The sequence below is a fragment of the Python bivittatus genome, unplaced genomic scaffold (assembly GCF_059951505.1).
Source record: "Python bivittatus isolate LINGU-HERP-01145 unplaced genomic scaffold, Pbiv_v1 ctg000580_np1212, whole genome shotgun sequence".
Classification (NCBI taxonomy): Eukaryota; Metazoa; Chordata; class Lepidosauria; order Squamata; family Pythonidae; genus Python; species Python bivittatus.
The window spans coordinates 28326755-28344885 of NW_028277087.1; the positions used below are offsets into that span (position 1 = coordinate 28326755).

The following is an 18131-nucleotide window of genomic DNA, read 5'->3' on the forward strand; positions in this document are numbered from 1 at the left end:
TGTTCCAAATTATTGCAAACAATAACCTAAGGGTGGCTGTATCCCTTGACTGATACACAATCAAGACAGATGCAACACATAACAACACAACAATAAACATGTGCAAGCCTTTTTTAAAAAATAAAAAAATCCCAATTTTCAAAGTCCTAGGAATGTGTTTATCCACTGGCCTGTTATCTGGATTCAGAAACAGTTCCTTTGACATGGAGACTAGTTGACAGTCTCTCATAATTCATGAAGTTAGCAACTCAGTCATTGTTTAAATGTGGCAAAGCCCTTTCTTTCCAAATGATCTTTTAAGCTTAGGTGAGATATCATAGACTACAATTAAAATGTTATTTTAAGTGTCTTTAATCTTAAAGAAGTCAATTAAAAAAAAAACATGTTTAGTCAATAAAAGAAAATCCATCCAAGATTTGATATACAGTACTGACCCTGTTTCGATTAAAAGAATGAGCTACAGCAGATCTTCAGCTCCTAAAAGAAGATCATCAGCTTTTGTTTCTGTGTTAAATGTAACACATTCTAGCAACATGAACCACATCCTAACCATAGTTATTTGTAACTATGGTTCATAAAAACAAACAAAAGCATTCCCTCAGGCTGCACAAACACAACGAAAAAAAGTTTTTGAGAGCATGATAAAGCTTTAATGCATATATCCAATTCTGAAATTTGCAAACGCAAAGCTAATTTATCATCACAAGAGTTGTCTGAAGACGAAGTATTTAAATAAATTGACTTCAAAAAATAAGCAAACACTTACAGAATGAGGCTGAAATAAAATTTTCACTTCCGCAAATGCTCCCCAAACCTAAGAACAGCTTCATAAGTTAAGAATATCATCATGTTTGTAGGAAATGCACGAAGTGAGTTTAGTCCAAGGCCTTTGAAAAGAACTCTTATTCCTTCTTCCCTTATGCTGTCTCTGGCACAGTGTATTAGTCCAGTATATTTACGCTGTCCATCACCATCTGCTTGCATCCGGGCTTTAATGACATCCATTGGGGTTGCTGTGCCCCAGGCCAGAACACCAGCACAGCCTCCAGAAAGAAGCACAGCCCACAGGTCTGCATACACAAGTATAAATAGTGTAAACTATCACTAATACTCCAAAATCATTAAAAATCCAAATTTTGCTAAAAGAAATATCCCAAACTTGCTAACAACGTTACTATAAGTTCCTCAAAGAAAGCCATTTTTCACACCTTAAAAATGGAAGGGTTGCCTTAGTTTGGCTGAAGATAAAGTAATAAAGGCTGACAAGTTTTTTGTTTTTGTCCTTTTGGAGAGAGGATCATCTTAAACTCAGTGTCATCTTCCTTTGGGATAAATATAGTATTATGTAAATTAGTATAATCCTCATAAAACATCGCTTCGATGCAACTCATGAGCCATTGTGTCCATTTCCCAACAAACAGAAGCTTCCACTTTATGATGGCGCTGTGAGTACATGTCTCTCGCCTCTCTCCTGATTAAAGTATTTTCAAACTTCTGAATTATTGGATTCTGTGGACAAAGACTTTGCTCACTGGGTAAATAAAACTTTTCATTATATATTATCTTGTTTTTAATGAGCTATTGGGATGGCAACTAGACCCAAATGATCAACAGGTAGCTTAATTCCAACTGCATCACTAACTGCCAAGCCAGGCAAAATGGTGGAGGAGGAATCTTCCATTAATTTGCTAAAAGAGATCCTGACTCAGATACAAGGTTTGAAGCAGATTCAACATGATTTGGCAGAGCTTAAAAATGATATAAAGTAGATGCAAGACAAATTGGTTTGCTATGAAGATTAGCTAACTGCCCACAAGGCTATTATTCAAGCTAGTCATAATATTTTGGATAAACAAATTACTTACTTACAGTCACAACTGCACAGGAAAAATGTATGTGTGATTGGCATTGAAAACCCTCTGACTCAATCAAACCTGGATTTTTTCAGAAAGCTTCTCCCTTTGGGAGCAGACTTTTCAGTTGAGATTAAAATGTTATTAAAATTCCTTTAATGAGACGGAAGACTGGAACTAGCTCCAATATCATTATTGTACAATTCCTTCATGTTACTACAAGAGATGAAATTTTACATATGTTTTGCCAGGAATCAGTAAAGTCTCTGTTGAAGTGGGGTTCTAGCCAAAATAAAATATCAATTTAACCTGATTTTACTAAAGAAGTCTCTGAAAAGAGAAGGCTTTTTACAAAAGCAAGAAGTTTTGCAAGATCAGTACAACTTCAATATTTCATGTGCTTTCCAGCTACATTCTGCATTAATTATCAAGTCCAGATTCACAGATTTGATAATCCTCTGAATGCAGAGGCTTTTATTTTATCTTTGAAATCTGCTGATGGACAAACTTGATTATGTCTCATTCTATGAAATCTGTTGTGGGAGAAGTTTGAATTTGCCTAAGGATGCCTTGCAAAAGCCTCACTTTAAAGAGTCTTCTTCTTCTTCTTCTTCTTCTTCTTCTTCTTCTTCTTCTTCTTCTTCTTCTTCTTCTTCTTCTTCTTCTTCTTCTTCTTCTTCTTCTTCTTCTTCTTCTTCTTCTTCTTCTTCTTCTTCTTCTTCTTCTTCTTCTTCTTCTTCTTCTTCTTCTTCTTCTTCTTCTTCTTCTTCTTTCCTGTCCTCATGTTATGGTCAACTTCAAGATAAAGAATCTGGGCATATTGCCAACTTTAGTGTCTATCTCTAAATACAACATGTTTGTCTGAATGAGTCTGAAACTGTTGTATTTCATCTATAAGAAGAGAGAAAAAATGATAGTGCTTTGGGGAAGTTATGTATTTCTGAATGTATTTTTTTTTTAGGGTTCTAATAATGTTGTTTGTTTGTTGTTTTATTTTCTTGCACATAATCACATTTTTCTCTATTTTTTAAGTATATTTACCACATGAGAAATAGAATGGTATTTAAGTGCTAATTTGAGTTTTTATGGAGGTTCTATGTCTGTGAGCAATACTAGAAAATATGATAAATATTTAAACATAGAAAAGTTTATTACTAAACATTTGTTAAAAGGTACAGGTTATAAAATGAATTGGTACTGGGAGACCATGGATAAGTGGGCCAGAATAAAAATAATAGATGAAATGAGTTGGTCTTAATGTAAAAAGTGCTGTGAAAATGTAATCTTAGCCTATTTAAAATCGTTAAGGGCAGACATTGCTTTTTTACAGGAGATTTGTTTAATGGAACAGGATAACTCTTTATTCATGAAGGATTGGGTGGGACAGTTTTACTTCACAAATACTTCAATAAAAGCTAAAGTGTGGTCATTTTAGTTCAAAAAGGACTTTTAATTGATGTACAACAGATTATTACTGATGTAAATGGGCAGTATTTAATTTTATGTGCTAAAATAAAAGGGACTGTAATAGTTTTGGTTAATTTAGACCTAATTTAGATTCTCCTATTATGTTTTATGAATGTTTTTGACATTTGAATGAGTGTATTTATGATAAAGTGGTAATAAGAGGAGATTTTAATGAAATACTGGATCCTGCACTGGATAGAAATACACTGGTACAAAAAAAAAACACCAATCGTTAGTGAGGGAAAAAAGACTTATATAGAAGAACTGAATTTAATAAACTCCTGGCGTTTGATGCATCCAACTAAAAGAAAATAAATATTTTATTCAAATGCACACCAGAATTTTTTTAGCTTTGATTTTTTTTTTTTTTTTTTAGTATCATCAACTTTATATCATCAAATTCTAGGTGACTTTGGGCTAGTCACTGTCTCTCAGCTCAACCCACCTCACAGGGTTGTTTTTGTGGGAAAATGGGAGGAGAAAGGAGTATTAGGTATGTTCGCCACCTTGAGTTATTTATAAAAATAATAAAGGTGGATAAAAAAAAAATCTAAAAGACTATTCAAGAAGAAAAGTAGAAAGTAGTGGATTGTATAAATATGACTGTGCAACAAAAATAAAACTTTTCACAGGCTAATATTCTTTTGAATTACATACCTATTACATGGCAATTGACAACTGGACAACATAAATGGACTCTCCATGCTCTTACTATGGCCAAAAGACTGATATTGCAGCATTGGAAAGATAAATGTATGGCCCTGTTCACTGAATGCATTGAAGACCTGATTATTCTTGCCACCTATGAGCGGATTGCCTATAGATGTAGACTTTGTATGGACAAGGATAATGAAATAGGGAACTCATTTATACAAAATACAGTAAGTTAAAGACAGATGATAGATATATAAATGTATTAGAAATAAATATATATATGCACTTGAATAATATTTACATTAGATAAGTATATATAGAAGTTTAACTGTTATAAGGACACATTATCCTTTTTTCCTTTTTTCCTTTTTTCACTTTCCTTTTTAAAAGCACTTTTTAAGTGCTTGGGAGGTTTTTTTGAGAATGTGTGTATTTGCATTACAATTATTTTGGTGTTTTATCTTTTTTCTTTTCCTTTGTTATTATTTTAAAAGCAATAAATAAATAAATAACAGAAGGCCTTCAATCCTCATTATCAAATAAAATTCCATCAAACACAAACATACTTACTTGATTATATGAATGAACAAACCTAATGTAAGAGTTGTGGTGTGTCATCATGAACTTGAATCCAATGAACTATTCCCACAGTTACCAAGGAAAACCCACAAGATAAGGAAGTGTTAATTCCCCCACACACACATACACCCAGAGGAATCATGAAATTTGTACTACAGAATTTGATGATGTCTTGCCTGACATGGCCATCAAAAGGAAATTAAACAGATTCATGGAGGGTATCAAGCAATTCCCAAGGCCATCTGGTTGGCTACTTTGGACAACCTGGGCATTGAGACAGACCCAGCAGAACTCTTCTTAATTCCTTGGGACCAGCAAATAAGCATAATTACATTTAAACACATTATACAGTGACTGCTTCTAACCAGATGTGAACATTAAGAAGAATTTGAGATATTTTGCTATATATACTTGACCCTTCATATATCATGTATTGTATATGAAGCCAAAAAATAAACCTGTTAATGAACTATCAGGATAAAAGGGCATAGCTAAAATAAAAATGTCATAATGCCTCTTTGACCTGCCTTCCATAGTTCATGCCCAAGATGCCTGACATTCCTATTGTGAAACACAAGATGGGCCATTCAGGAAGATCCCTAATTCTATTAATCGTGCTTCCCCTTTCTCAAATATGTGACAGTAGTTTCCCTCCCTCTTCAAGTACTACCTTCATTTGACTGAGTTGTTTGCTGAAAGATTCCAAATATGCTCCACTCTGTTCATCTCATCTTGATTTTTATGATTTTCTGTTAAATTAAGCTACAGGATTGCATCACACACTTGAGCAATCTGTCTACAATGTTAGTTCAAACACAGTGTGAGAGCCAGATTATTATTTATTTTTTCCTCCAGGAGAACACTTCAATGAGGGGGAAACTGGTATTTTCTTCAAGACTCAAGTTTATAGTTTTACCCCAAATAAAAGTTTATTACAGTTTAGTGTAATCTGCTAAAAGATATTGTTAGCCAGAGGGGCAGACTTTCTTAAGTGTTTTGGGATTGCTGGCTTGAAATTCTGCTAATTGGAATCAAAACATATTTAGAAGGCATCAGGTTGGGGGAGGTTGGGCTGTAATATTTATTTCTTTATTTAGAAGCCACCTGGCTCAGAATGACCTTGCAACCCTGCTATTAAAAGTAATAGCAATAGTGAGGTCCACGTCTTCACCATCGTGCTGCCCACGCTATTTCAAACAAAACCCTTAAATTATGTATTTATTATTTCTCTGACAGCTGATTGTATTCCTCAAGCAAGCAAGTTAAACCAAAAGAAACCCCTAAGGCAAGCAGAAAATATCTAAACTCATTTTCCTACCACAATGAATAATCATTTTCTGTGCCTCATACTTCCGTTCTCTTACATTTCTTGTACCTTTCCTTCACTTTCATAAATGAGAGCTTCTCTGCATAGTAACACACACATCCAATTTTTTTTACAGTTGCAGACTACCCATCTCCTCAAGAGCTAAAATGATCTCAGCAATCACCTCCAGAACTGAGAAGGGGCAATGGGGGCTGCTGCCTCAAGATTTGCCAGGAGGAAATTAGGACCATTTTAAACTTTTTCCATCCCTTCTTCCCTCACTTATTGAGCAGAAGGCCTGGCGCAATATGGTTCATGGGGTCACGAAGAGTCGGACACGACTTAACGACTGAACAACAACAACATACCCTTCATGCTATTCCCTTTTCACGTAAACAATATTAGGCCAAAATAGCTAAATTAAGTTTACATCAGCACCATTTACTATACCTTTTCATACTTTACTATGCTTGCAAATCATCCTTACTTCCACCACATCTATATATCACTTCATACAACTGTCCTTTGTACTTACCAAGTTATAAAATGCTTTAAAAAAAAAAAAAGAATAAATTCACAACTTGAAAAATCCTTGCACAATTCTTGCTGCTTCAGTAACAAGTTGACATGGAAGCCTAAAGATACATGTTAATTTTCCCAATAAATTATGAACCCTTGCAAAATATATGCATATTTAATTATCTAAAAATTTAAATGTGCAGTATTAATTACTGTAAATTCAAGAGAACAAAGCTTTAAAAAATCCTTTTATGGAGGAAAAGCTGCTGAATGACACCAGAGGACACAGCCTCTATCAACCAGTTTCATAACAGTTCAAACAGAATTTTGTAACAAGCACTTTAACAATGTTACACAACCTGTACAATCACACTTTAACAATGTTACACAACCTGTACAAGCACAGTTTGACAACGTTATATAACCTGTACAATCAATGTGAATTATCACTAAGCTTATTTCATCCTATCTTATATGCAAAGGATCTGCAAGGTCTACTAATAAAACTCAAGGAGCATAGTGAAAAAAATGGGACTAAAATTAAATATAAAGAAGTCCAAATTAATGACAACAGGTAGAACAACCAGCCTTAGAACTGATAATGAAGATATAGAAGTGGTAGATAATTTCTGCCTTTTAGGATCAACCATCCACAGTAAAGGAACAAGCAGTCAACTTGACAGAGCAGCCATGAAGGCCTTGGAAAAGATATTCAAATGCCTTGATGTGTCTATACCTACAAAGATCAAAATCGTACAAGCCATGGACACTATGGAAGTGAAAGTTGGACCTTGAATAAGCAAGACAGGAAGAGCACTGATGTTTTGAACTTTGATGTTGGAGAAGATTCCTGAGAGTACTGTGGACGGCCAAGAAAACAACAAGGTGGATGGACTCAATTACAATGGTGATGGATACACCATCAGAAGACCTGAAAGACCAGGTTAGTGATACATCATCATGGAGAAAATATATCTGGGTGGTCACTAAGAGATGACACTGACTTGATGGCACATAATCAATAAAAAAACCCTAGTCTAGCCTAGCCTAGCCTACTGTCTTACCATTCTCCAGATTTCAGATTCTACCGTTACCCCGTGAGCCATACCGGGGTTTAGAGTAGATGATCTCAAAATCCCATTACAATTCTAAAATCCTATAGATCTATAACACATACTAGATTGATAGGGAGGAGATTGAAAAGGGTTAGAGTATACACCAGCCTTCCTCATCAACTTTATTCAAAAGCCAGTGGCCAATCAGCTTGTGCATGAAAGAGGTAACTCATCACATGTAGCATTTTCAGCAGGTTAGACAATTTGTGGCCAGTATCCCAACTGGCTGCAATACCATGGTATTTTTAGATCTGAAAATACCACAGCAAGGAAATGACTGATAGGACTCTTTTGAAAGCAAATATCTAACCCTGAGGGGAGTAAGGCATTACATTCAGTCAACTGCCAGTAGGCACAGCTAGTCTCCATGAAATTTATGGCACAGGTAATCATCTGGTTTTCAGGCCCATAATGCCTCATTTTGGGGAAGGAGCCCTCCAAGAGACATCCTGACAGATAAGACAGCCCACACTGGTATATTTAACTATATAGAAGTAGGAGTGGGAGTGAGAGAATCAGCTTTCTTATCTCTGGCATCAGGCAGAGGAACATCCTACATCTCTATGAAATCATTTCTAGCACAAAAACGTGTGGCCATGTAAGCTCCTGTAGACATCTGAGGCATTGATTGCCTGCATTCAAAAGGCAAGTATTCTCCCTCCAGTATCCTTAATCTATATGCTACTAAAACTGTCACTGTGTGTTTGTAACCTTCAATTGGGTGAAACAGCGCATCATAGGGCAACAATTTTTTAATCAGTGTACCTCAAATGGGCTAACTTAAAGAATGTGTCCAAAATCCTGGACCCATTACTCCTGTGGGATTAAAATTTGGCAAAGTTGTGGCCACTTCAGCGCCACCACGCTTTCCGACTACACTTCCCAGAAACCTTTAGGTTGTATGGTGCAAGGGAAGATGGGAGGGGTATATCCCCACCCTCTTTCCCACCTCCCTCTGGCCCCTGCACTTAGTCAGCTGGTGTCAAGGCCTGACAGGTGAGCAGCAACTGGCTGCTTTGGAAATGAGGCCAACATCTGAAATCTCTTAACAGCACTTGGCAGTGAGGGAAGGACAAGGAAGTGACTCGGATGCCTGCTGGCAAGGTAAGGCTGGCTGGGGGGTGCCAACGGTCAATGGGTGAACCCTCTTCTTCCCTGGAGGGAGGGGGCCCCTGGGGATATGCCAGGGTGGTGAGCAGGGGTGCATTTTTCCTCGCAGTCTGTGGCTTCCTTTGTTCCCCCACCCCCCAGCAAGGTGGCAGGGAGTTCCAAGGGTCAGCCAAGGAGGAGGAGGAGGAGTGATTTCCAATGCACCCTGCCAGCTTCCCACAAGGAAAGTCAATGGGGAAGCCAGCAAGAAATCAGAAGTCGCTCCCACTCCCACTGCTTTTTTGCCTGTCCGTAGTTATTTGGTTTCTCTGTTTAGGTAAGGAAATATCTCTGAAAGGATGACCCAATGGGTCATGGGTTCTCTAGTGGTTCTTAAAAGGTTTGTATATTGCAGGGTGATAAAGGAAAATGCAAGGTATAAATGAATACATGTCAATCTGTCATGACACAAACAGGCAAGATAGACATCTGAAGCTTTTGAAACAGATAATTCCATTTAATGCACATACCTGGTTTGTTTTTACCAGCTGGAGTAAGCCAGTCACATAGGACAGAGTAGGTAAGGAAATAGGCTGCGCATGAATGACAATCCCTGCCCAGCAGAGCCAAAGATCCTTTGTAGAGACCCGCAAAGCCTTCTTCTTTCACTATTGTCCTCAAACAATGTAAGGAACCTTGATACTTAGGCCTGGAGTCAAGAGGATGAGATGATGTTATCAAGCCATGTGGATCTTTCTGGATCTGTAATCTTACTTTGGCTATTTCTGCAGGTGATATTAGCACAACCTAGAGAATATAAATAAGAATTTAGAGTCAGATCTTGCTGCCCAGATTCTGGAGGATCTTAGCTCAACTTCATGTATCCTATCTGGTCCTTTGACCAAAATATATTCCTATATTTTCCAATCATGTTTGCACTCTGCACATCTGATCAGAAAATTTTCTCTAGCTCTCTAGGCAACATTTTGGTAGTAGGGAGGACATGCTTAATATTTCATGTGTGTGTGAGGTTCATTTTAATATGTGTGTGAGGTTCACTTCAATTCTAAAGATTTGAAAGTAAGTAGGAGATGCTGACAGATCCTGTTCCATCAACAAACAAATACACCCCATATTGTTTTATTTTTTAACCTACCCGGACAGCACCAGTAACACAACCTGCAAAAGATATATCCGCTTTTGATGGTTTTCTGTCTGCAGAGCCATATCGTAGTCTACAGATACCATAAAGGAAGTTTTTGTAGATCCCAAATGAAAATGATGAAATCAGTGATGCCATTACAACTGTCATTGAAACGCCTCTGAAGAAACCTGGCACCTGAATGGAGCAGAGAAGTGAGGAAAATGCCTTTTTAGAACAGAAGAGTAAGAAGCATAAAATTCCTTACAATGAACAAATTAAGTATAACCTAATGATTTTAGGTTTTGTGGCTATAACCTAATGATTTTAGGTTTTGTGGCTAAGCAAGGTAAAAAAGAGGAAGGAAGGAAGGAAGGAAGGAAGGAAGGAAGGAAGGAAGGAAGGAAGGAAGGAAGGAAGGAAGGAAGGAAGGAAGGAAGGAAGGAAGGAAGGAAGGAAGGAAGGAAGGCAGGCAGGCAGGCAGGCAAGCAGGCAAGCAGGCAGGCAGCTAGCTGTAGGCACACATTATTATTTTATATTACACATTAGGAATAACAATAATAAACATTCCAAATTAGGATCATCTTCAGAGATACGTAGAGCCAAACTTACAAGTGGGTCTTTCCCCACTAGCATCTAACCATAGCACTAACACACCATGGCAACTTCTGTTTTCTCCTGTACCCCGATGAAGTTGCCTTCTCTTATCCAGCCCATGAGCAAGATAGGCTTAAGTCATCCTTTAGCAGTATTGATACTAAAGTAGTATTTTCCTCCTTCATCTGTTACTAGGGTCATCCTCAAGTTGTGTAAAATCTGTTAGACTTTATCACTTTCCCTTGGGAGGGAAGTCAAGTGGCAGCAATGGCTGGGAACAGGAGCAGGATAGGGACTGGCAATGAAGACAACAAATCTCACGCAAGTATCACTTTCTGCCTACTCAGAATGGGTAGCATTTGAACTCAGCAGTGGGAGATGGTGCTAAATAAGACATCATTCACCACTTAACAATTGCTAGGGATTCAGAGGAAGAGATTTAAACTGTTTATGCACCCCACTCCCAAACAGCTCCAGTCTGGATCAATCCATCCCAATCTGAGGGAGGCAAAAGTGGCTGGCCAGCAGGTTTTGGGTACAATTAAAGGACAGCAATTAAAACCAATATTTCTGTACATTTAAATAGAAAGTCCCAAAAAACAGCCAGGTAAAATATGCCCTGCTCTACTGGAATGCCACATGTTATCTCCTTTCCATATGGCTACATATTACAGTGTAAGAAATTACCACTTGGTAAACTCAGGGCCTTCGGACATTCTGGGCTACAACTTCTACAATGCTTCATTATTGGCCATGCTGGCTGCAGTTGATGGGAACTGAAGTCTAAACGTTCAAGAGGAAAGTTCCCTACATCTGGCATGTGTTCAGCTGTAGAATGAATATGCTAATTTTTAAAATGTTATTTTATTTGGAACTGCATGCAAATCTATAGATTTCCCTTGAAAATACTGTAAGTCTCTTTACTTTAAGAGGTAATAAGGCAAAAAAACAAAATAAAATGGATGCTATGATCAAGATAATTAGAAGTACTGATTTTTTGCTATACATACCCTTTCGGTTCTGTATGTATCTGTGATGCAGTGCCATATTCCACGATAGTGTGCTTCTGTCTGAATTCTCACCTGTTAAAGCAAGGTAAAGCAATCCATCATTCATATCAAATGTATAAAAGGAAGTACCACAATTGGGCATTTTATGTGACATACATTCTGTTTACAAACAATTAAGAACAGAAGCATTATATTAGTTAAATTAAAGGTGCACAGAGTTTGTTTTTGAAGAAGAAAGGTGGAGATCCATAGCTCAGGCCATGTTTATATAACACATTAAACCAGCCAGGCACATTTTTAATTAGCCATCCGGCCTAGCATATTGTATGAATTTAGGCCAAGGGGTGAGTTTATAGTTCAATATGATGTAACAATCTACAGATTCAGGACAATGTATGGGTCGGTTAACCATGAGTAACAGCTGTAACTGTCTATTGTGGTTCTGAAGTTCTGAAAGGATTAGGAGAGTGAACCTTGGAATTCCTTCTGCTAAATCCTTTAACTTACCACAGAGCTTTTATCTGAAGAGGGGAAAACTGTGTACACAATGAACTAAGCTATGGTGTGATTTGTTTGCTTCTGTCTTAGAACTCGATGTGTATCCAGCCACAGTGGATTGTAAAAGATGGTTTATTAAGCACAGCATGGCTTACCACAAAGTGTTAACCCAATCATAGAGAAGCCTGCACACTTTCCCATGTGGTAGGGATTATACACAAAATAGTATTTTTAAGAAACTGGCTGAAATACCTTTACTGTATCCAATGGATAACCTACTGCAGCACTGACACCACCTGAAACAAATAATTGTATGTGAATTTGTTTTGGAAGTATTATAATTAAACGTGTTCAAGCCCACAGAGGACAGATTACATTCTTCAAGCTACCACATTAATACTTCTCAAACCAACCTATGTATGTTCCACTTTTACCAAATCCCTCCCTCTTGCTTTGAAATTATTGTTTGTATATACTTTTGATGGGCTATCAGAGTTAAGACTTCCCCACTGCTCTCCCAAGCCAGTGATACTTCCTTTTTCTGTGAGATGGTACTAGTTGGACTACATAAGTACCATCACACTGAAAACTGACAAGTCTTTAGCATATGTAATCTGGTATCCCCTAACCAAATTTATATATTAGGAATTCCAAACCTGATTTTCCAGGATTCTCAACCACAGAGAATCTCCACAAAGAACAATCTGCACTATAGATGCTATGCCCTGTGATTGTGGAAGGAGACAGAAGTGGAAGATTGAGTGGCCTTCACTCTAAAGTGGACATTAGTGAGATCTATAAAGAATGCTGCAGAATATTTCTAATTTTTAACAGACATCTAGTTAAGAGACATCTTGCCTCACTTGTATCTATTTAATAATGTAAGCTATTCAGTTGTGCCTATTTCTTATTTGCAAAATATCCATTTGATGGTAATGCTAGTTAGTATGATATAATGGAATATTACCCCTTCATGGATCACTGCCTTGTCGTGGCGAAGGGGCTTGCGTAACTCAGTGAAGCCATGAGCTATACCGTGCAGGGCCACCCAAGACGGACAGGTCATGACAGAGAGTTCTGACAAAATGTGGTCCACTGGAGAAGGAAATGGCAACCCACTCCAGTATCCTTGCCAAAAAAAACCCATGGACAATGTTAAAAGGCTAAAAGATATGACGCCGGAAGATGAGCCCCTCAGGTCGGAAGGTGTCCAATATGCTACTGGGGAAGAGCGGAGGGCAATTCCAAGTAGCTCCAGAAAGAGTGAAGCGGCTGGGCCAAAGCCGAAAGGACGTTCAGCTGTGGATGTATCTGGAAGCAAAAAGAAGGTCCGATGCTGTAAAGAACAATATTGTATAAGTACCTGGAATGTAAGATCTATGAACCAAGGCAAGCTGGATGTGGTCAAACATGAGAAGACAAGATTGAACATCGACATCTTGGGAATCAGCGAACTGAAATGGACGGGAATGGGTGAATTTAATTCGGGTGACCATTATATCTACTACTGTGGCCAAGAAACCCTTAGAAGAAATGGAGTTGCACTCATAGTCAATAAGAGAGTGGGAAAGGCAGTAATGGGGTACAACCTCAAAAACGACAGAATGATCTCAGTGCGTATCCAAGGCAAACCATTCAATATCACAGTCATCCAAGTCTATGCCCCAACCACTGATGCTGAAGAAGCTGAAGTTGACCGCTTCTATGAAGACCTACAACACCTTCTAGAACTAGCACCAAAAAAGATGTCCTTTTCATCATAGGGGATTGGAATGCTAAAGTAGGAAGTCAAGGAGTAATCGGAATAACAGGCAAGTTTGGCCTTGGAGTACAAAATGAAGCAGGGCAAAGGCTAATAGAGTTCTGTCAAGAGAACAAGCTAGTCATAGCAAACACTCTTTTCCAACAACACAAGAGACGACTCTACACATGGACATCACCAGATGGTCAATACCGAAACCAGATTGATTATATACTTTGCAGCCAAAGATGGAGAAGCTCTATACAGACAGCAAAAACAAGACCAGGAGCTGACTGTGGCTCAGATCATGAGCTTCTTACTGCAAAATTTAGGCTTAAATTGAAGAATGTAGGGAAAACCACTAGACCACTCAGGTATGACTAAGATCATATTCCTTGTGAGTACACAGTGAAGGTGATGAATAGATTTAGAGGATTAGATTTGGTAGACAGAGTGCCTGAAGAACTATGGACGGAGGTCCGTAACATTGTACAGGAGGCAGCAACTAAAACCATCCCAAAGAAAAAGAAATGCAAGAAAGCAAAATGGCTGTCTGATGAGGCTTTACAAATAGCTGTGGAAAGAAGGAAAGCGAAAAGCAAGGGTGAAAGGGAAAGATATAAGCAACTGAATGCAGATTTCCAGAGAATAGCAAGGAGAGATAAGAAGGCCTTCTTAAATGAACAATGCAAAGAAATTGAGGAAAACAATAGAATGGGGAAGACTAGAGATCTCTACAAGAAAATTGGAGATATGAAAGGAACATTTAGTGCAAAGATGGGCATGATAAAGGACAAAAAAGGCAGGGACCTAACAGAAGCAGAAGAGATTAAGAGGTGGCAAGAATACACAGAAGAACTATACAAAAAAGATCTTAATGTCCCTGATGTCCACGCTGGTGTGATCACTGACCTTGAGCCAGACATCCTAGAGAGTGAAGTCAAGTGGGCCTTAGGAAGCATTGCTAACAACAAAGCTAGTGGAGATGACAGTATTCCAGCTGAGTTATTTAAAATACTAAAAGATGATGGTGTTAAAGTGCTGCACTCAATATGCCAGCAAGTTTGGAAAACGCAACAGTGGCCACGGGATTGGAAAAGGTCAGTTTATGTTCCAATTCCAAAGAAGGGCAACGCCAAAGAATGCTCAAACTATCGCACAATTGCACTCATTTCACATGCTAGCAAGGTTATGCTCAAAATCCTACAAGCTAGGCTTCAGCAATACATGAACCGAGAACTACTGGATGTACAAGCTGGGTTTCGAAGAGGCAGAGGAACTAGAGATCAAATCGCCAACATTCGCTGGATCATGGAGAAAGCACGAGAGTTCCAGAAAAATATCTACTTCTGCTTCATTGACTATGCAAAAGCCTTTGATTGTGTGGATCACAACAAACTGTGGCAAATTCTTAAAAAGATGGGAGTACCAGACCACCTTACCTGTCTCCTGAGAAATCTGTATGCGGGCCAAGAAGCAACAGTCAGAACTGGTCATGGAACAACCGATTGGTTCAAAATAGGGAAAGGTGTACGACAAGGCTGTATACTGTCACCCTGCTTATTTAACCTATATGCAGAGTACATCATGAGAAATGCCAGGCTGGAAGAATCACAAGCCGGAATTAAGATTGGAGGGAGAATCATCAACAACCTCAGATATGCGGACGATACCACCCTAATGGCAGAAAGTGAAGAAGAACTAAAGAGCCTCTTGATGAGGGTGAAAGAGGAGAGTGCAAAAGCTGGCTTGAAACTCAACATTAAAAAAACTAAGATCATGGCATCTGGACCCATCAATTCCTGGCAAATAGAAGGGGTAGAAATGGAAGCAGTAACAGACTTCATTTATTTGGGCTCCAAGATCACCGCAGACGGAGACTGCAGCCATGAAATTAAAAGACGCTTGCTCCTTGGGAGGAAAGCTATGGCAAGCCTAGATAGCATATTCAAAAGCAGAGACGTCACCTTGCCGACAAAGATCCGCATAGTCAAAGCTATGGTTTTTCCAGTAGTAATGTATGGCTGTGAGAGCTGGACCATAAAAAAGGCCGAGTGCCAAAGAATTGATGCCTTTGAACTGTGGTGCTGGAGAAGACTCTTGAGAGTCCCCTGGACTGCTAGGAGGTCAAACCAGTCAATCTTAAAGGAAATCAACCCTGATTGCTCATTGGAAGGATCGATAATGAAGCTTAAGCTCAGATATTTTGGTCACCTAATGCGAAGAGAGATCTCTTTGGAGAAGACCCTGATGCTGGGAAAGATTGAAGGCAAAAGGAGAAGAGGACGGCAGAGGATGAGATGGTTAGATAGCATCACTGAAGCAATGAGCATGAAACTGAGCAAACTCAGGGAGGCAGTGAAGGACAGGAAGGCCTGGTGCAATATGGTTCATGGGGTCACGAAGAGTCGGACACGACTTAACGACTAAACAACAAATGGAATATTGCTGCTACAACACTGTATCACTCCAGAAATCCTCTTGTCTAGGTTTTGTAAAGCTGTTTCCTCTTTGGCTGCTAATCCTTTGCTTTTATTTAGCAGGGGTTCCCCCCCCCCTCCTTTCTGTAGTGTCCCATGGTTAGACAGCCTCAGCAAAATATCATCAGAGAAATAAATACATATCTAAGCTTTTAGATGTGACACTTGATTCTGCATGTTGGTGATCTGTGTCCCCTAAACATTTAGGATATGAAGAAAGGTTAAATATCCAGGTCTTCTTCAAAACATTTAATTTCCCTGAGAAATATTACTCTGCATCCAGAAGTTTCCTGATTCAATTTCTGGGATTAGAATCCTTTAAAGAGGGATGACAGCTGTTGCCTTCGATCAATACCAGCCAGAATAGCCAATGATCAGGCTGAGGAGAACTATAGTCCAACAACAACTGGATGGCCACAGAACCTACTTCTGCTTGGAGCTCAAACAAGGTAATTCACTTCCCTATCCCACTTTTCCATTTTTTCCAATTGATACTCAATGTTCCATGGCTTCTAGCAACTATTGAGCATACTCTATTCCTATTGGCTTATTCTGGGGGTGTGGGTGTTTGTTGCTTGTGGTTGATTTTCTACTTTGGCATGCTTAGGAATCTGATGAAGCATGGGAGTATTTTTCCCTTGTTATATCCTGTTTTCTCTCCAAGGAGTACTGAGTTTGCTACTAGAAGCAGTAATAGAAGACAGTCCAAGCATAAACTATAAATGAAAGATGGCAGAAAATTGAATAATATGCCCCATGTTGGTCTTGACAATATTGCTGTTCTAGATATCAGTTGACCTTTTCTAGTGTGCTATGAATGACAGTAATTATATAGCTTTTTAACATTCTCCAGGGATTTCCATACTCCAAATATAGCCACCATCAGACACTTCTATGGCCCAAAATAGTCTCAGGGATTGAAAAATTTGAGCTGCTGCAACAACTGGAGAAGAAAAACAAACAAGTTACACAATCCCATGAATGAACTTTCTATTTTCCATTAACAATTTAACATAGTATGTGTATACTATGAAACTAAATACATTTACTCTAAAATAACTTATTGTAGCGGCTACAGTGTTGGACTAGGTCTTGGTCTCCATTCAACCACTATAAGCACTTTGAGGTAGGCCAGGTCAAGAAACCAATATGCCAGAGATGGACCTTAATGAAATAAGGTAGCATAACAGAATCTTGAAGGCCCATACAGCTTTCTCTCTGCCCTTATATTAAACAAAATCAAGGCAGGATTATTTTGAGTTTCTTTCTCACATTTTCCTCTTTCTCAGGACTATGTAATCTTTTCTGCAAGTCTCCCTTTAATGGCTCATTCATTCTGTCCCAATACAAAAGATTAATTCTACATCCTTCACAATTATGGACTCATTGGATGTCTTGAGCTAGTCACTCTTTTTCAGCCCAACCTACCTTATCAGCTTGTTGTGGGGATAGAATTAGGGGAGATCTCTCATGTACATTCTCACAAAAAAAAGAGAGATATAAATAACATGTTTCCAAGTATGCTTTTGTTTCCAAAACTGCTGAGATATTCTGCTCCATTGAATAGAAAGAAAGAAAGAAAGAGAGAGAGAGAGAGAGAAGACAGACAGACAGACAGACAGACCTCTTAGGAAACCAGTGCTGCTAGAAAGAGAGATGAGGCCTTAATCACATCTTCAAGGAGAAAAAAACAAATGGAATGCAAAAGTGAAACTTTGATCACATCTGAATACTGTATTCAAGGAAAAGATAGCATTTCTTCAGGACAAATGCTTCCTTATTATAATACACTAGATACATGCAACAAGAAACCAGATACCTCATACAGAGAAAAAAGAAATTCTGAATCTAATCCTTTCAGTTGTCTTTTCTATATATACATAGTTATAATTTGGGGGGGGGGCATCATTCACTGCCAGGTAAAGTATTCCCTATACTGTACTCATTTTTATAAAGTCATCTGTTTGATGTTGTTCTCTGTTTGAAGATCTGCCAGTCCATGTCTGACTTAAAAATCAAGAATCATCAGAGAATATGAGAGTATGAATTGTCCAGCAAATTTAGCAAGCAGATGGTAGATTG

The 18131-nt window shown here is 38.4% G+C and overlaps 1 protein-coding gene across 6 annotated transcripts in view; it reads right to left on the reverse strand.

Annotated features, from left to right (window-relative positions):
- Positions 1-368: 368 nt before the first annotated feature.
- The window catches only part of SLC25A47 (solute carrier family 25 member 47), a 33468-nt gene continuing 15705 nt past the window's right edge, over positions 369-18131 (reverse strand). For 5 of the 6 annotated variants that reach the window (XM_088149848.1, XM_088149847.1, XM_088149845.1 and 2 more), the window contains 5 exons: positions 12081-12124; positions 11331-11402; positions 9739-9921; positions 9113-9389; positions 369-1070 (listed from right to left, as the gene is read on the reverse strand). In XM_088149848.1, the coding sequence (XP_088005974.1) occupies positions 790-1070; positions 9113-9389; positions 9739-9894 (714 nt within the window). In that variant the 5' untranslated portion in view covers positions 9895-9921; positions 11331-11402; positions 12081-12124 and the 3' untranslated portion in view covers positions 369-789. The remainder of the gene's footprint in view (positions 1071-9112; positions 9390-9738; positions 9922-11330; positions 11403-12080; positions 12125-18131) is intronic. The other variant, XM_088149849.1, reaches the window with a different exon arrangement.